This window comes from Aquarana catesbeiana, linkage group LG04, assembly GCF_042186555.1.
Source record: "Aquarana catesbeiana isolate 2022-GZ linkage group LG04, ASM4218655v1, whole genome shotgun sequence".
NCBI lineage: Eukaryota > Metazoa > Chordata > Amphibia > Anura > Ranidae > Aquarana > Aquarana catesbeiana.
Genome location: NC_133327.1, coordinates 19,137,176 through 19,157,634, shown reverse-complemented (window position 1 = coordinate 19,157,634; position 20,459 = coordinate 19,137,176). Strand labels below are relative to the sequence as shown.

Here is a 20,459-nt window from a genome sequence, read left to right as displayed (position 1 = left end):
GAATTAAGATGCTGTTGCTCCCAACGTAGAACTCAACATTTTATCTGGCATAATGCAATGTCCGATAAAAGCAGGAATGTGTATTAAGCCAATTTGTCTCCATACACCTTCTTGGACTGGGTGTTTGCTAGGCGCTGACAGTATGGGGGAGATTTACTACAACTGGAAAGTGTAAAATCTGGTGCAGCTCTACATAGAAACCAATCCGCCTCCAGGTTTTATTGTCAAAGCTTCATTGAACGAGCTGAAGTTAGAAGCTGATTGGCTACCATGCACAGCCGCTCCACATTCTGAGTGCTCCAGTTTTAGTAAATCTCCCCCATTGTACATGGCACCTTTTCTGTAACCCGTGTGAATGTAACATTACAGGACTATATATATACAATTATTTTGCCATGTGTCTTTGTATATTTAACTTGCTCTTCAACAATTGTTTTTCTTTGTCGCAGTCCTAATTGGCTGTTTTACTTTTGATTGACAGGCCAGATTCTAAAGCCGTAGTTCTGGTGGAATCCGGGATCAGAATTCACACCACGGAGTTTGAATGGCCCAAGAATATGATGCCATCTGGGTTTGCAATGAAGGTTTGAAGGAAATCAATTACAGTCTCACTCAAAACATTAGTCATGTCATGGTCTTCTGAAGCTAGTCATAGTCATTACATTCTTAGTGCACAAACTCCTTTTGGAATAGTTATGTAGTATATGGTAGGCCCTCAGACTACATGGTAGGCCCTCAGACTACATGGTATTCCCTCCGACTACATGGTATGCCCTCCGACTACATGGTATTCCCTCCGACTACATGGTAGGCCCTCAGACTACATGGTAGGTCCTATGGTAGGCCCTCAGACTACATGGTAGGCCCTCAGACTACATGGTAGGCCCTCAGACTACATGGTATTCCCTCTGACTACATGGTATTCCCTACGACTACATGGTAGGCCCTCAGACTACATGGTAGGCCCTCAGACTACATGGAATTCCCTCCGACTACATGGTATTCCCTCCGACTACATGGTATTCCCTCCGACTACATGGTATTCCCTCCGACTACATGGTAGGCCCTCAGACTACATGGTAGGCCCTCAGACTACATGGTAGGCCCTCAGACTACATGGTATTTCCTCAGACTACATGGTAGGCCCTCAGACTACATGGTAGGCCCTCAGACAACATGGTAGGCCCTCAGACAACATGGTAGGCCCTCAGACAACATGGTAGGCCCTCAGACTACATGGTAGGCCCTCAGACTACATTGATGGCCTTTTTCTGGCACCATCCTTCTATGTTTCTCACGAGCTTCCCAAGTATTATTTGATTGGTATGGTTATCTGTTGAGCAGTTGGATCTTTTTTGAGATGGCCTTGGGCCAACCTTGTTTAAGAAAAGCCTTTTGGCATTCCAGCTGTGTAGGGTTTAACCACCTCCTGCCTGGTCTATTGTAAAATTACAGCCGCCCCGGAGCCTCTGTCTTCTGGGTGGACGTTATATGACACCCTCCCGGTTGCGTGCCTTGTGTGTCCCCTAGGGGTGTTTCGTCACATATGGCGACCCATCACATTTGGCTGCCCGCTGGAGTGGGCATGCGCGACGCCGCCATATGCGTTCCAACACTTATAAAACTTTTGTCACTTTTAACACTTTTTTAAAAGTGTTTAAAAAAATAAAAAGTGTTTTTGTCACTTTTAAAACGTAAAGTTTTAAAAGTGTTGGAACGCATATGGGGCGCTGTCGCGCATTCGCACTCCAGCGGGAAGCCAAATGTGATGGGTCGCCATATGTGACAAAACAGGGGCCGTGCAGTGGCACAATCTGTGACCTGCTGTGTCCACCAGACACAGCGGAAGACAGATCGCTATACCGGGCCGGCCCTGGTACCATGTGATGGCTGTGACCAATCACAGTGACATTGTTGCCAACCATCAGTATTTATACTGGCAGCCAGTAAAAAACAGGCACTTTTCTACTGCCAGTAAATGCCAGTGACAGGAAGAAGTTGCCAGTAAAAAAATGTCTGACGGTTGGCTTGATACTGCACATGTACAATTCTGGTCTGGAGCCGGCCGAGACTATTGAAGTGCCTGCTACAGTGTGTTCGGGCAGCACCGGCAGGGGCGGGTCTACCACAGGTGTGCCTGAGCATGTCGTGTGATGGTGCAAGGGAGCTGAGCAGAGCGGCCGGAGCCTCGTGTGCAGGTCTGTGGGACAGGAGTGGGGCTGTCAGTGCTGTTTGGACTGAAGGGACCACCTGGTGTGGAGAGAGACTGTGATTCAGGAGGAGACGCGTCGTGTCGGTGAGGTGTCATCATCATCTGTGCTGCTGCACACTGCTGTCAATGTCATTGTGAGAGTCAGTTTCATGTGTGTGCGTGCCTCCCCATTCTTATTTCTTGCCCCGTGAGCTACTTACTATATCAAAAATAAGATAGAAATATATTTTTTTTAACTTAATATCTACTTTTGGAAAATTCCAGTAAAAACTTGGCTGTGCCAGTAAAATTTGGATGTTGTGTCAGTAAATTTCAATCTGGTAGGTTGGCAGCACTGCACAGTGATCACATGTCAAATGTACACAATGGCTTATAGTCATAGCCAATCATTGTGTACTGTTGTGATCTCTGTGATTGGTCCCTGTGATCACATGGTACAGACAGGGCTAATCACAGCACACCTGTACCATGTGATAGCCAATCACAGCTATTGCAATAATACATAATGACACATGACTTGATGCCATTCATAAAAAATAAGCGAGTACACCCCTCACATTTTGTAAATATTTTATTATCTTTTCATGTGACAACACTGAAGAAATGACACATTGCTACAATGTAAAGTAGTGAGTGTACAGCTTGTATAACAGTGTAAATTTGCTGTCCCCTCAAAATAACTCAACACACAGCCATTAATGTCTAAACCGCTGGCAACAAAAGTGAGTACACCCCTGAAAATTGTGAAAAAGTGAAAATGTCCAAATTGGTCCCAAAGTGTCAATATTTTGTGTGGCCACCATTATTTTCCAGCACTGCCTTAACCCTCTTGGGCATGGAGTTCACCAGAGCTTCACAGGTTGCCACTGGAGTTCTCTTCCCCTCCTCCATGACGACATCACAGAGCTGGTGGATGTTGGAGACCTTGCACTCCTCCACCTTCCGTTTGAGGATGCCCCACAGATGCTCAATAGGGTTTAGGTCTGGAGACATGCTTGGCCAGTCCATCACCTTTACCCTCAGCTTCTTTAGCAAGGCAGTGGTCGTCATGGAGGTGTGTTTGGGGTCGTTATGTTGGAATACTGCCCTGCGGCCCAGTCTCTGAAGGGAGGGGATCATGCTCGACTTCAGTATGTGACAGTACATTTTGGCATTCATGGTTCCCTCAATGAACTGTAGCTCCCCAGTGCTGGCAGCACTCATGCAGCCCCAGACCATGACACTCCCACCACCATGCTTGACTGTAGGCAAAAAACACTTGTCTTTGTACTCCTCACCTGGTACCACCACACAGGCTTGACACCATCTGAACCAAATAAGTTTATTTTGGTCTCATCCCCAAAAATGGGGATATTTATTACAGCAAAAAGTACAAAATATTGTTTTTTTTTTCAAAATTGTCGCTCTTATTTTGTTTATAGCGCAAAAAATGAAAACCGCAGAGGTGATCAAATACCACCAAAAGAAAGCTCTATTTGTGGGGAAAAAAGGACGTCAATTTTGTTTGGGTGCAACGTCGCACGACCGCGCAATTGTCAATTAAAGTGACGCAGTGCCGAATCGCAAAAAGTGCTTTGGTCTTTGGGCAGCCAAATGGTCCGGGGCTTAAGTGGTTAAAGGCGTCAGTTTAAAAAAATATAAAGTATTCAAAAACGCAGATCTTGATGTTTTGGGGTTTGTGGTCTTATAGACCCTCGATCCCTCCATAAAGAGTACCTGTCACTGCCTATTACTGTCACAAGGGATGTTTACATTCCTTGTGACAGCAATAACAGTGATAAAAAAACAAAAAAAATAAATAAAAAGTGTAAAAAAAATGTTTTTCAATGTACAAAATATTGGCACACAATATTGGCTATTGGCCTGAGAGGTGGCCAAAATATCAGTATTTTATCGGCACCGAAAAAACAATATTGGTCGATCCCTAGAATGAACCCTTACCATTACAGCAGCGGACATGACGTCCTGCTTTTGCGGTATCACAAATTGGAATAACGCTCACCCTAGTAATAGACCAAATCCACTTATCAGCTGTGAAAGTTTCCCAACACCAGCGGCTGTCCGCTCACTGACGATTGAACTCCCGCAGTGACAACATTACCACTTTTCATAACAAGATAACTTGTCTGGCGTCAGTAATACCAATGGCCCAATGCATCCACGGGCACCTTCATGGCCTCTGAAGACGCATTTAATGGTTGGGGGCAAACGCCAAGTGGTACCCACATTTAGGGCCCTGTGCATTCAGGGACCAAGGTCTGGAACGCAGGTCTGTGGTACCCAATTGGTACAGTGTTCAGCTCCGTGCAGCCTGCCTTAGGCTTTGTTCATACTAATGCACACTGTGTGAGTTCGGGGACATGCACCTGCATCCACATGGATGTCAGATTGGCAGCAACCGCTGAAATTACATCAACGGGACTGCCTGCATGGGCAAACTCAGACCTCGCATGGGCGTATGCTTTAGTACGCCCCGTGGGAATGAGGCCATGTACTTATGACAGGCTGCCTGCAGGGGGGGGGGGGGGGGGCTGGATGCTGCACCTGCTTCTCCTGGGCATGCCAAGGGCTCATTGAGATGGGCGTTGACATCCATCCTGTGCGCTGAACCACTGTTTTCTGTATCCGCACAGGCAGCCTATACAAGCGGACACAGCAGCTACACAGACATAGCCGTATGTCAGAATTTGACATGCAGGCAGGAGCAGGTGCATGGGTCTGAACGCATACTGACTGCGCTCAAACCTGAGCACCCGCGTCAAATTTTGACATGCGCCTGTGTCCGCGCATCTGCATGCGCTTGTATTGGCTGCCTGCACGCAGCTCCAAGTTGGATGCAGTGGTCAATCAACACTGCACACCGATCAGCTTCAAGTGTAAGGAAGGTAAAGAGCAGCCTCTGCCGCAGTTCTTCTCAATGGCCACACCTCCAACGTGTTTCGCCCAGCCTACCAGAGCTAAGTCATAGAGGTCCAAGGTGGATGCAGGAGCAGAAAACAGCTGCTCAGCATGCAGGAGAGGTGCCAACACCTGTCTGAATGAGTCCTAAAATGCCAGAAGGGATGCGCTGCTCCTAGATGGCCCCAAGTGAAACGGCCTTAAAGTGGGCATTTCATTTCAAGGCTGCATGAAAACATTTCCATCATGTTACAATATATGGCAAAAAAAACCTCACACCAGCCTGCATGAATTATGCTCCATATAGTGTGTGTGCACTGGGGATGTGATGCATTGCTACAAGGTATTGCTCTGTTTACAATTTTTTTTTTTTTTTTTACTTTATTGAAATGTTACAATATGGCATTTTATTCAACGCTATGCACCGCAGCTTTGCAAGCCATGTGCACCGCAGCATTGCAGCCCATGCAGAATTTTTATGCAATGCAGCTCAGCACATCATTATTGTGTGAAAAGGGCTCATAGAAAACAGTTGTTTTCTATGTGCTTTTCTGTTGAGCCTGAGTTAGTTGAGACCCAAAGGCTCCTTTCACACTTTGCGATTTGGAATTGCTGTGATTCTGCCCATGATTCCAAATCGCATAGAAATCACAGTACAATGTGCACGTTTGGATGCCCTTATCCTTCAGCCCGGGTTCACACCTATGCGAATTAGAGGTGCGTTTCCGCACCTCTAATTCGCATAGCAGGAGAATGTGACTGGCTCCCTATGGAGCCGGTTCACATATCTCCGGGGCGGCTGCGGTGCGCACTGCACAAAAACGTGCGTCTTTGGCTGCGTTTCAGGGCCGAATTCAGGCATAGAATCGGCCCTGATTCGTCCCTGAAACGGTGAACAGGGACGCACAGCGCTCCTGTGCGGTGCGCAGCGTATTATGGTGTGAACCCGGGCTTAGTGGCAAATCGGCCTTGACTGTCTCACGAGGCAAATCAAGCCTTCAAGGCCCTGGCCCAATTATTGTGAGCATCCCTGCTTTTAACAGTGCACTTTTCACACGATTCTGAGTGTCACATAGGGCAGCCCATTCGCTTGAATAGGCTTCCGTATGTGCGTTTGTCTCGCGAAGAGAAGCTTCTGCCCCTTATTGGGTGACAAGCTTTGTGCGATTTGTAAAGGTGCAGTTTGCCGCGATTGCCACGCGATACTTTTGCATGACAATCACGGCAGAATCTTATCGTTTTTAGGGTGCCATCGAAGGATAATGGCACCCAAATGTACACGCATGTTGTCCTGCAATTATCCGCCATTAGTGTGTTGTGGACCAGAAGGGTGAAGGGTGGGCGGCCTTGTATCAGGACAGCGGTGACTCATTGTGATTTCTCTTGCACTGTTTGTACAGTCTGGTGGCTCCGGAGGGCCGTAGAAGTCCTCATCCATTACGCCACGTGCTAGAATTTCCTAGAACTGAAGAACATCTCGCTCTAACCATGGCTGTCATGTTTATTTTTTCCAGGAGAGACTCCTCCTCTCCATCCTGCCCAAGCACATTGCTGACGAGATGCTCAACGACATGAAGAAGGACCAGAAGCAGAAGGAGCTACAGCAGTTCAACACTATGTACATGTACCGCCATGAAAACGTCAGGTATACCGCAGCTAGGCCTCACTCAGGCTGTCGGGCCTAGTCCATGTACAGGAGGCGTGAGAGTGTGCAGTAATTCATAGTAACCAATCAGATCCCACACTCAGGCTGCTGGGCCTAGTCAGTATACAGGGGACATGAGAGTGTGCAGCAACCCATAGCAACCAATCAGATCCCACACTCAGGCTCTCGGGCCTAGTCAGTATACAGAAGATAGCAGAGTGTGCGGTAACCCATAACAACCAGTCAGATCCCACACTCAGGCTGTCGGTCCTAGTCAGTATACAGGAGATATGAGAGTGTGCAGTAAACCATAGCAGCCAATCAGATCCCGCACTCAGGCTGTCGGGCCTAGTCAGTATACAGGAGATATGAGAGTGTGCAGTAAACCATAGCAGCCAATCAGATCCCGCACTCAGGCTGTCGGGCCTAGTCAGTATACAGGAGATATGAGAGTGTGCAGTAACCCATAGCAACCTAACAGATCCCACACTCAGGCTGCTGGGCCTAGTTAGTAAGGATGAGCTCAGGCGTGTTTGCAAACAGCACGTGCCCGCCAGGAAGTCGGCACTGCCACAGCGCTATTCACAAGCAGTGAGACATTGTCCCGATGCGCGGCTGCAGAGATCGAGGAATGTCTCACTGCCTGTGATTAGCGCTGTGCAGTGCTGACTTCTTGGCGGGCTCTTCACGTGCTCTTTGCGAACACGCCTGAGCTCATCCTTACTAGTTAGTATACAGGAGATATGAGAGTGTGCGGTAACCCATAGCAACTAATCAGATCCATTGTTGACGGGCCCAGTCGGTGAAAAGGAGACGAAAGGGGGAAAGTAGCTCAAAGCAACAAATCAGATCTCTCACTGAAGCCATCAGGCCCAGCCAGTATACAGGATACACGAGGGCTTGCAGTAGCCCATAGCAACCAATCAGATCACTCATGCAGGCTGTCAGGCTTAGTTAGTATACAGGATACACGAGGGTGTACAGTCACACAGCAACCAATCAGATCCCTCACTGAAGCCGTCAGGCCTAGTTAGTATACAGGATACACAAGCACGTGCAGTAACCCATAGCAACCAATTAGATCCCTCATACAGGCTATCAGGCTTAGTCATTATACAGGAAACATGAGAGTGTACAGGTAACCATAGCAACCAATCAGGTCCGTCCCTGAGGCCGCCAGGCCTAGTCAGTATACAGGAGACATAAGGGCATGCTGTAACCCATAGCAACCAATCAAATCTCTCATGCAGACTGTAAGGCCTAGTCAGTATGCAGAAGACATGCAAGTGTGTAATAACCCATGGCAACCAATCAGATCCCTCACACAGGCTGCTGGGCCTAGTCAGTATACAGGGGACATGAGAGTGTGCAGCAACCCATAGCAACCAATCAGATCCCACACTCAGGCTCTCGGGCCTAGTCAGTATACAGAAGATAGCAGAGTGTACGGTAACCCATAACAACCAGTCAGATCCCACACTCAGGCTGTCGGTCCTAGTCAGTATACAGGAGATATGAGAGTGTGCAGTAAACCATAGCAGCCAATCAGATCCCGCACTCAGGCTGTCGGGCCTAGTCAGTATACAGGAGATATGAGAGTGTGCAGTAAACCATAGCAGCCAATCAGATCCCGCACTCAGGCTGTCGGGCCTAGTCAGTATACAGGAGATATGAGAGTGTGCAGTAACCCATAGCAACCTATCAGATCCCACACTCAGGCTGCTGGGCCTAGTTAGTAAGGATGAGCTCAGGCGTGTTTGCAAACAGCACGTGCCCGCCAGGAAGTTGGCACTGCCACAGCGCTATTCACAAGCAGTGAGACATTGTCCCGATGCGCGGCTGCAGAGATCGAGGAATGTCTCACTGCCTGTGATTAGCGCTGTGCAGTGCTGACTTCTTGGCGGGCTCTTCACGTGCTCTTTGCGAACACGCCTGAGCTCATCCTTACTAGTTAGTATACAGGAGATATGAGAGTGTGCGGTAACCCATAGCAACTAATCAGATCCATTGTTGACGGGCCCAGTCGGTGAAAAGGAGACGAAAGGGGGAAAGTAGCTCAAAGCAACAAATCAGATCTCTCACTGAAGCCATCAGGCCCAGCCAGTATACAGGATACACGAGGGCTTGCAGTAGCCCATAGCAACCAATCAGATCACTCATGCAGGCTGTCAGGCTTAGTTAGTATACAGGATACACGAGGGTGTACAGTCACACAGTAACCAATCAGATCCCTCACTGAAGCCGTCAGGCCTAGTTAGTATACAGGATACACAAGCACGTGCAGTAACCCATAGCAACCAATTAGATCCCTCATACAGGCTATCAGGCTTAGTCATTATACAGGAAACATGAGAGTGTACAGGTAACCATAGCAACCAATCAGGTCTGTCACTGAGGCCGCCAGGCCTAGTCAGTATACAGGAGACATAAGGGCATGCTGTAACCCATAGCAACCAATCAAATCTCTCATGCAGACTGTAAGGCCTAGTCAGTATGCAGAAGACATGCAAGTGTGTAATAACCCATGGCAACCAATCAGATCCCTCACACAGGCTGTGGGGCCTAGTCAGTAAACAGGAGATATGAATGTGCAGTAACACATAGCAACCAATCAGATCCCACATGCAGGCTGTCAAGCCTAATCAGTAAACAGGAAGTTGTGAAAGAGACAGTAACTCATAGCAACCAATCAGATCCCTAACTCAAGCTATCAGGCCTAGTCAGGATACATGAGGGAGTGCAGTAACCCATAGCAACCAATCAGATTCGTAACTGTGGCTGTCAATCCTACACAGTATACAGGACACATGACGGTGTGCAGTAACCCAATAGCAACCACTCAAATCCCTCACTCGGGCTGTGGGGCCTAGTCCATATACAGGAGATGTGAGAGTTTGCAGTAACCTATAGCAACCAATCAGACCCCTTACCAAGGAGGTGACATATTTTCTCCTCACCACCTCTCAAATATTGCTTTTCAGGAGAGTGGCAGGCTCTGCTGCTAGATTCAACCTAACCTAATAAAATGAAAGAGGGTGTTGCTAATATGCCTAAATGAGATTATGGGGTTTATTTATAAAAGAAAAACTCACTGTGCGAATGCCTCAGCTGTTGCAAATAAATCTCATAACGTGTGTATGTTCATTTCCTATCGTCATCAGCTCCATCTAGTGGCCATAAGGCAGTATTTTCCCGGGTGAGGTGTTTCAGGAAAATATCACATGACGACCACTAGGTGGAGCTGACCATAATGGGAAATAACGGGGATTATTTGCAACAGCTAAGCACATGCTCAGATATTCGCACAGTATGATTTTTGATTAAAACAAATTAATTGTCGGCTTACAGACCTAAAATCATCATCAATGTATATAAGAAATGTTCCGAGGAGGAAGGAAAAAAAAGAATATAAGACTACAGAAGACTGGGCCACAGCTTTTAGCCGTTAGCTCAAACAGAGCCAATGAGGTTTTCCTTTACAAACCCCCAGGGACAGGAGGAGCAAGGATATCATGCAACAGGCCCTGGAGCCTTCATCAGCATCAGTTAATGTTGATTCTGTTGGGCAACCCATATTTAATGCCTGTGCCTTCTATGTTTTCACCAACCAGAGGTAACCCCTGTGCTTATCTCTGTCTCCCTGCAGCATACTCTTTGCAGACATCGTGGGCTTCACTCAGCTGTCCTCATACTGCAGCGCCCAGGAGCTGGTTAAACTGTTAAATGAGCTTTTTGCCCGCTTCGACAAGCTTGCAGCGGTAAGTGAGCACGCAGTCCATGTAGCATTACTTGCTTCTAAATAAGTGACATAATCTTTGCAGCCAAGGGAAATGCTTCATAGCACAAGGAAAAGGAAAAAAATCTGGTTTGCTAGCGCTGGTATCTTATGTATCTGGTGTAAAGTACCCTGTACTTTACAAACCAGACCCCTGCATTAGCCACTCCTAACCCTACAATCTATACATTACACAACTGACCCCTGCACTATGTACGTTACCCAACTCTGACTCCTGCACTACTATGTACGTTACCCAACCCTGACCCCTGCACTATGTACGTTACCCAACCCTGACCCCTGCACTATGTACGTTACCCAACCCTGACCCCTGCACTATGTACGTTACCCAACCCTGACCCCTGCACTATGTACGTTACCCAACCCTGACCCCTGCACTATGTACGTTACCCAACCCTGATTCCTGCACTATGTACGTTACCCAACCATGACTCCTGCACTATGTACGTTACCCAACAATGACTCCTGCACTATGTACGTTACCCAACCCTGATTCCTGCACTATGTACGTTACCCAACAATGACTCCTGCACTATGTACGTTACCCAACCATGACTCCTGCACTATGTACGTTACCCAACCATGACTCCTGCACTATGTACGTTACCCAACAATGACTCCTGCACTATGTACGTTACCCAACCCTGATTCCTGCACTATGTACGTTACCCAACCATGACTCCTGCACTATGTACGTTACCCAACCATGACTCCTGCACTATGTACGTTACCCAACAATGACTCCTGCACTATGTACGTTACCCAACCATGACTCCTGCACTATGTACGTTACCCAACAATGACTTCTGCACTATGTACGTTACCCAACCCTGACCCCTGCACTATGTACGTTATCCAACCCTGACCCCTGCACTATGTACGTTATCCAACCATGACCCCTGTACTATGTTCGTTACCCAACCCTGACCCCTGCACTATGTACGTTATCCAACCTTGACCCCTGCACTATGTACGTTATCCAACCCTGACCCCTGCATTATGTACGTTATCCAACCCTGACCCCTGCACTATGTATGTTACCCAACCCTGACCCCTGCACTATGTTCGTTACCCAACCCTGACCCCTGCACTATGTACGTTACCCAACCCTGACCCCTGCACTATGTACGTTACCCAACCCTGATTCCTGCACTATGTACGTTACCCAACAATGACTCCTGCACTATGTACGTTACCCAACCATGACTCCTGCACTATGTACGTTACCCAACCATGACTCCTGCACTATGTACGTTACCCAACAATGACTTCTGCACTATGTACGTTACCCAACCCTGACCCCTGCACTATGTACGTTATCCAACCCTGACCCCTGCACTATGTACGTTACCCAACCCTGACCCCTGCACTATGTACGTTATCCAACCATGACCCCTGTACTATGTTCGTTACCCAACCCTGACCCCTGCACTATGTACGTTATCCAACCTTGACCCCTGCACTATGTACGTTACCCAACCCTGACCCCTGCACTATGTACGTTACCCAACCCTGACCCCTGCACTATGTACGTTACCCAACCCTGACCCCTGCACTATGTACGTTATCCAACCCTGACCCCTGCACTATGTACGTTATCCAACCCTGACCCCTGCACTATGTACGTTACCCAACCCTGACCCCTGCTCTATGTACGTTACCCAACCATGACTCCTGCACTATGTACGTTACCCAACCCTGACCCCTGCACTATGTACGTTATCCAACCCTGACCCCTGCACTATGTACGTTACCCAACCATGACCCCTGCACTATGTACGTTACCCAACCCTGACCCCTGCACTATGTACGTTACCCAACCCTGACCCCTGCACTATGTACGTTATCCAACCCTGACCCCTGCACTATGTTCGTTACCCAACCATGACTCCTGCACTATGTACGTTACCCAACCCTGACCCCTGCACTATGTACGTTACCCAACCCTGACCCCTGCACTATGTACGTTATCCAACCCTGACCCCTGCACTATGTTCGTTACCCAACTATGACTCCTGCACTATGTACGTTACCCAACCCTGACCCCTGCACTATGTACATTATCCAACCCTGACCCCTGCACTATGTACATTATCCAACCCTGACCCCTGCACGTTATCCAACCCTGATCCCTGCACTATGTACGTTACCCAACCCTTACCCCTGCACTATGTACGTTACCCAACCCTTACCCCAGCACTATGTACGTTACCCAACCCTGACCCCTGCACTATGTACGTTACCCAACCCTGACCCCTGCACTATGTACGTTACCCAACCCTGACTCCTGCACTATGTACATTACGCAACACTGACTCCTGCACTATGTAGAGTATGATACCCAACCCTGACCCCTGCATTATGTACACTGAACATTAACATCATGGTGAGAAGTGTTCATTCTTTCCTTTCGTCAATTGGGGGTAGGACAAAACCTAGCCGTTAGTACCGTTAGAGGTCAGGTGTGTGGTTTGTCTGTCCTTTTTCTGCATTCCTCTTCCTAACAATTTGCTTATTCATAACCCACAAAGGGTTTCACACATTGCTGCCCCCCCCCCCCCCCCCAGATGTCCCGTCCCCTTCAACTGTGGGACTTATATTGTAGGTACTACCGTATAAAGAACTCCATCCCAACCTAATCAGGCCTTTGCATTGGCAGTGCTATCCCATAAGGTAGCTTTTCCATTACTATAGCCAGAAAGGTTTCTGGAGTTGTCAACATTGCCTGGTAGGAAGCCTTATTTGATCTCAATTAAAGACAAGCTAGTTTTACGGCCAAGGACCTCCTTTTTACCCAAACTGGTCTCTGCTTTTCACCCTAATGAGGATATTGTGTGGCCTTGCCAGTGCCAGGACCGATGCACCCCAAGGATGCCTGGATGTGTTGAGGGCCTCTTTTGGAGGGATAGTTTCCCTGTTCGTTGTTCCAGAAGGTCTTAAAGTAGGTTTCTCCAGCTTCCATATCCACTATTTCTAATGGAATTTGTCAGGTTAATGTGCAGACAATATTCACCTGACCTGCCTCCCATCTCCTGGGCCACAGGTGAATCTGGTCATTTCTCATCTGTGGTTGGATTCTCTCTCTTTCACAGTCAGACTTACCCAGTGATATTCTCACACTTACTAGAACAGTAATATTAGGTCTTGTTCTATCTTGTAGAAATATCACCAGTTGAGGATTAAGATCCTAGGTGACTGTTATTACTGCATCTGTGGCCTCCCTGATTACAGAGAAGATCACGCCTACTGCTCCATCATGATGGGTCTGGCCATGGTAGATGCCATATCGTAAGTACCGTAACATTTTATACGTTTTAAATCTAAAAACAAAAGTGCAGCTTACCAGTGTTTAGATGAGATGCTTGCATTCGTTCCCCCTTTTTTTCCCCTTTCATTTTCACTTTGTGATCCTGCCAGTAACACATTTCCTGTCCTACAGTGACAACGCTTACCCAATGTACTGTATCTATGGAGGAGTGGTGTTGTCACTATTGGACAGAAAGTGTGTTAGGACTACAGAACACAGCCTCCTCTCCTCATCTTCATAACATGGGTCGGGGCGTTCTGTAGTCCACAGAAATACCTGGGAACTATACTAACTGATATCTTCCACGCTCTTTGACTTTTCTGCACTGTTATCAGCTTTCTATATTTCTGACAGGATCAGCAGATGTTAAGCTGGCAGGGGTTGTAATCTTTCTCTACACAAACCAACACAAAATGTTTTACCATCTACTGTATGTATGTTAATTGTTTTGCAAATAAACATTTCAAAAGTGACAAAGGACTTCCAGATCACTATGGGTTAGCTCAGTATGGCCTGAGGGTCACATCCGGCCCACAACAAGATTTTATCTGGCCTGCAGCATCTGTCTATGTGAATACCCTGGCTGGCAGTGATCTGTGTATCATAATTTGGAGTCTGGTACATCCAATGCCAGCCAGCCAGCCCTCTGATGATCACTCCTGGATGTAAGGGGGCACTCTTGGATGTAAGGGGGCATTCTGATGGGCACTCCTGGATGTAAGGAGGACTCTGATGGGCACTCCTGGATGTAAGGGAGGACTCTGATGGGAGCTCCTGGATTTAATGGTGGACTCTGATGGGCACTCCTGGTTGTAATGGAGGACTCTGATGGACACTTTTGAATGTAAAATGGGACTCTGATGGGCACTCCTGGATGTAAGGAAGGGCTCTGCTGGGCACACCTGGATGTAAGGAAGGTTTCTGATTCTAATGTAAGAAAGGATTCTGATGGGCATACCTGGATCTAAGAGGGGGCTCTGATTGGCACACTTCTATGTAAGGGGGGACTCTGATGGGCAGTCCTGAATATAAAGGGGGGCCCTAATGGGCACTCCTGGATCTAAGAGGGGGCAAACCTGGATGTATGGGGACTCTGATGGCCACTCCAGCATGTAAGGGAGGATGCTGATGGGCACACCTGGATGTAAGGGGAGACTCTGATGGGCACTCCTGGATGTAAGGGGAATCTTATGGGCACTCCAGCATGTAAGGGAGGATGCTGATGGGCACACCTGGATGTAAGGGAGGATGCTGATGGACAATCCTGGATGTAAGGTGGGGGCTCTGACAGGCACTCCTGGATGTAAGGGGGACTCTGATGGACATTCCTGGATGTAAGGGGGACTCTGATGGGCATTCCTGGTTGTAAGGGGGACTCCAATGGGCACTCTTGGATGTAAATGGGGACCCTGATGAGCACTCCTAGATGTAAAATTAGTCTGATGGTCACTCCTGGATGAAATGGTGACTCTATTGGACACTCCTCGATGTAAAGTGTGTGTGTGTGTGTGTGTGTGTGTGGGGGGGGGGGGGGGGGGGCCCTTGTACTTAAAAGTTTAGCAATTATTGGGTTAGCCAAAAAAGACAACAGAGCAGCTTGCTTTTCAGCTCCATCTGTTTGATTGAAACTTCCAAATGAGCCATTCTATAAGGGAGCCATTTCTCTGATGACTCATTAGAGTTCTGTGAACAAAGGCCTGATGATGTGGAAAGGAGACCTAAGCCCCATCCGCTTATTGGAGTACACAATATTAATATTGTGATATTTCTTATTTACTTGTAAGAAAAATAAATGTAAAGTAGAATTTCAGGCAGATATAAATTTATAAAGTTATAAATTATACAGTTCTGTAGTTATTACTACAGCCTACCTCCAGGGGAAGACTTACTGATACGAGGAGAGAGCAGAGTGACAGAGAGATTAGTTCTTTACTGTTCTTCTCCTTTCACTGTCCATTCATGGGCTGGAGGAGGGACAAGACCTGTAAGTGTTGTTGAACTGTGGCAGAGAACACTCAGGTCAGACAGTTCTTAAAAATGAAACATTGAATGAAGTTTTACTAGTGTTTGGCCAGCTTAAAACTTTCTTCGTCCATCAGATACGTCAGAGAGAAGACCAAAACAGACGTAGACATGCGTGTTGGTGTACACACGGGTACCGTCATTGGAGGGGTCCTGGGTCAGAAGCGTTGGCAGTACGATGTGTGGTCCACGGACGTCACCCTGGCTAATAAGATGGAGGCCGGCGGCATTCCTGGGTAAGTAGAAGATCTGCCATCTGTTATACAGTATATGTATTATGTATATCTAGGTGCATCCAATAATTTGGTTGCTCCTGCTGATGTTTTTCCATCTTGAATTCCCACAGCCGCGTGCACATCTCGCAGAGCACCTTCGACTGCCTGAAGGGGGAGTTTGAAGTGGAGCCGGGGGAAGGGGGCACAAGGTGTGACTACCTGAGAGAAAAGAGTATCGTCACTTACCTGGTCATCGTACCAAAGCAGCCAGTCAATAAGAATGGCATCAATGGAGTGGTGAGTATGAAGGACATTATCAGGGGCACCCACCAGCCTTCGTATGGTAGGTGTTGCCGTAAATCAGTGGAGGAACTCAGGCATGCAGCTGTTTTATTGTATGCTATGGACTTTCTGTACAAAGCCCCCCTGCACTGAAACTTTGCCTTCATGAATAAAAGTGTAGGACAAACTTGATTGTTTCTGGGTGTCCCTGTCCCATGCATGGTGTAATGCTGCCAATACCAGTTGAGCCTGCTCTCTTTACCACTTGGTGGAGGATGCGGGTGTAGCGGTACCCCCATAGGGGCTGCTAAGGGATGTGTCCCACCTGTCACCCTGCCCGGCCCGGCATTCATTTCCCAGACACTCCAAGACAATGAACAGTCCGTTGCTTTGTTTTTGTTATTTTTATTGAGGGAATTTAACTTGGATGGGGTGTGGGAAATATGGGATGCCCAGTGAAATAATAGCAAAGTTGCTAGGGGCAAGTAGGTACACTCTTTGTACACGTCTCCAGACTCCTCCAGCACAACTCTTCTCTTCCTATCTTGTGGTTCCAGGAACATCTAGCACATGGTGGTTAGGCCTGACACTGGCTCAGCCAGGCCTTAGCAATAGCCTTTTGCAGGCAGGGATCGCAGGCCCCTATAATGTAGCAAAAATATAGAAAGTCACTTTAGTGCTAGCTGTCCTACTGCTGGACTACTGCTCCCAGTGAGTCCTCTTTAGGCCCTGCCGGTCCTCCAGCAGCCTGACTTCACTGCCCATGACATGCAATCCTCACTACTGGCTCCAACCCCAACTCTGACTGTTTCCTCTCAGTCCTCTCTGGCATGCCTCTCCAGTCCTCCTAACAACCTACACATGTCATTCCCCAGCCCTCCTGGCTGCAACCAGTGGTTCCCTCCTGAAGACTTGCCCGGCAGTACTATCTCCTGCTGTCCGACACCTCTTGTGCTTCCAGCTAGACCTGCCTAAATTTGCCTGTACCTCGAAAAATCCTAACTTTTAGCACCTACCTAGGTAGAGGGTGCTACACGGGCAATACCTTGCACTAGATTCTGGCTTCACGTATGGTAACTCGCATGTATAGGTGTGGATGGGCCCATATAGGTAGCCTTTCCGATATGTGCTGTCAGTGGATTAAATGGAGCCCTATTGGTGTGTGGCCCATTTTTTTTTATTGCAGTGTCAGACAAGCATTTGTCTTGTTCATTTTATGCTATGGACTTGCTGTACAAAGACCTCCTGCACTGAAACTTTATCTGTTTGCTGCCTTAATGAATAAAAGTGTAGGACAAACCTGATTGTTTCTGGGTGTCCCTGCTGCCTTAATGAATAAAAGTGTAGGACAAACCTGATTGTTCCTGGTTTATTGCTGCCAATACCAGTTGAGCCTTCCCCCTTTATCACTTGGTGGAGGATGCGGGCAATACCTTGGACTAGATTTTGATTGCACGTGTGGTAACTCACATGCATGGGGGTGGATGCATATAGGTACCCTTTTCTTTTCACCTTGTTCTTCAGTCCATAGGTGAGAACCCGTTCATTTAAGACTGCCCCCATTATAGTACTCTTTAATTTTTTTCTTTTGTGTTGTGTTTTTATCCTGGACTGGTTTTACTTTGCAATGTCATAATAGACGAGACCAACATCACATAATGATTGGATCTGCAGTAACATACCTTTCCATAATGTTTGGATTTGCAGTAACATTTCTCTCCTTTGTGTCTTTATTTTTCCTTATTTAGAAGCTGTCCCTGACATCATCACATGGAAATTCCCCACAGCTGATCAACACCAAAGAATGTAACGGAAGTATCCACACCACGTGTACTACACCCGATGAGAATGAGGAGCTGGACACCAGAGTGAGTGCTGACTATAGCCACTAAGCACAAACCCATACAGCACACAGCAACTGAGACTTGTGTCACAAGCACAAAGGGATCAGCAGGCAGTATATATTTACCCACTTAGTGATTTATGCTTTTTTTTTTTTTTGTTTAGTCTTTGAACTTATATGATTACAATAGGGTTGCACCAATACCGTTTTTTATCGCCAAAACCGATACTTTGCAATGCGATTTGCGTCAATAATGAAATGAAATTTGGCGCAAATCACACTGCAAAGAATCTATTTGAACATGAATGTGGTGCAATTCCTGTCCGAATCGCATGTGATTTTCCCCCACTGCTCCTGTGTGTGTATAGAAAGAGAAAAGCACCATCTAGTGGGCAGTTTATTCAAAATGTTAGAACTCACAGTACAGTACATATGTGGCCAAATATAAAATCTTCATAGGTGTCCCAGTTCCGTCAATGATAGCTAATCACGTCCTCTGGAAGTGCTCACAGGGCTAGAGTGGAAGTTCTGGGACCCCATGGGTATAGGGCTGATGTGATGTCAGCTTGGGGGCGGACCGCCTCTACATCTCCAGCCCTGTGATCTCCGATATTTCAAAGCACTTTACAGAGATCACTGCACAATCACATCAGTCCCTGCCCTAGAGGAGAGTACAATCTAAAAATCTGTTAACTTACTAGATATAAGGGGCCTCAATTGCTGCCCCTGGTCAACTGCATGCAGACTACTTGGTGCCATGAGAATCTGTGACACCACCTCCTCTAACAACAGAGACCAAGCCCAACCAGCATGACTCTCCTGGATGCTCCAACTTCACCCAGGCTTCAGGCTTTCTCATTAAAGTTAACAAACTAAGAGTGTAAATCAGGGTTTCTCAACCAGGGTTCTATGGAACCCTATGGTTCCCCCAGAGGTTGCTAGGGGTTCCTTGAGAAATTAGAAATTTCTGCCTCTCAGATAGGTTCCCGCCGACACCATTGGTCTTTTTAACTATCTGTAAGGGGGTAATTCTTCCCAGTGACTGCAAGTGTAAGGAGCATTTTTCCCCACTGACCATCACACTAAAGTATCAAGAGTTTTTTTAGCAGGGGTTCCCTGAGACCAGAAAGTTATATCAAGGGTTCCTCCATGTTGAAAAGGTTGAGAAAGGCTGGTGTAAACCATTGAGCTATATCCCTCTATAGTACGTAGAAAGAATTGAACTCTTTCCTCGAGAAAGCCAAACCTATATTATAGGCAAATCCTCTTTTCTGGACCTGGCCATAGGGCATAGGATTGGACAGTTAAACTCGGACAATATTTCCAGACTACAATGAGCTGTCAATGATTTTTATTTTTCCTGCAGGCAGAAATGTCAGAGAGCTTTTGTATTGATAATAGGGCTGTTATATGGTAGGTCACTGTGCTCTCCTGTCACACAATAGAGGGCCGAGTCATCCTCTTCTACATGACAACTCACAATGCTACCCCGTGCATAATCCAGCTTTCTTCTGACTGACCAGAGATGAGACCACAATGACCAGTTCTTTGGAAAATGGTGACGTTGCAGCACTAGGGTTCAAAATTTTAATCCTGGCCAGGACGCTATCTGCATAGAGTTTGCATGTTTTCCTTGTGCTTGTGTGGGTTTTCTCTAGGTACTCCAGTTTCCTCCCACACTCTCCAATCACATGCTGGTAGGTTAATTGGCTTCTGTCTAAATTGGCCCTAGTATGTGTGTTTATGCATGTGAAATAGGGACCTAGAGTGTAAGCTCCTTGAGCCCCCGTTCACACCGGTGCAACTTGTCATGCGATTTGACTGGTCCAAATCACATGACTAGTCGCACCCCATAGTCAGCAATGAAACTGTTCAAATCGGTTCGACGCTGACTGTACGGTGTCGCACTGATTTGAAAAAAAAACTCCAGCACTATTTTTTGCAATTTCAGGTGCGACTTGCATAGACATCTGTGAATGAAGTCGCACAGATGTCAGCCAAGTCGCGCGTGAAGTCGCACTGACCTGCGATTTTGAAATCGTGCAACTTCAAGTGAAGTCGCACAATTTCAAAGTCGGATTCAGTGTGAACGTGGGGCTAAGGGCGGGGATTGATGAGAATGTACAGTATGTAAAGGGTTGTATAAATTGTTTGCGCTATATAAATACCTTATTTATAGTAAAGAATGTTAATTTTGCTTGTATACATAAATATTTAGGGTGTACTCCTAAAAAAACAA

At 47.0% G+C, this 20,459-nt stretch overlaps 1 protein-coding gene across 2 annotated transcripts in view; it reads left to right on the top strand.

Annotated features, from left to right (window-relative positions):
* The first annotated feature begins 485 nt into the window (after window positions 1-485).
* Window positions 486-20,459, top strand: part of LOC141139085 (adenylate cyclase type 3-like) — a 38,213-nt gene continuing 18,239 nt past the window's right edge. For both annotated transcript variants that reach the window (XM_073624890.1, XM_073624889.1), the window contains exons 1-7: window positions 486-584; window positions 6,625-6,755; window positions 10,402-10,513; window positions 13,712-13,839; window positions 15,958-16,116; window positions 16,227-16,392; window positions 18,126-18,245. In XM_073624890.1, the coding sequence (XP_073480991.1) occupies window positions 558-584; window positions 6,625-6,755; window positions 10,402-10,513; window positions 13,712-13,839; window positions 15,958-16,116; window positions 16,227-16,392; window positions 18,126-18,245 (843 nt within the window). In that variant the 5' untranslated portion in view covers window positions 486-557. The remainder of the gene's footprint in view (window positions 585-6,624; window positions 6,756-10,401; window positions 10,514-13,711; window positions 13,840-15,957; window positions 16,117-16,226; window positions 16,393-18,125; window positions 18,246-20,459) is intronic.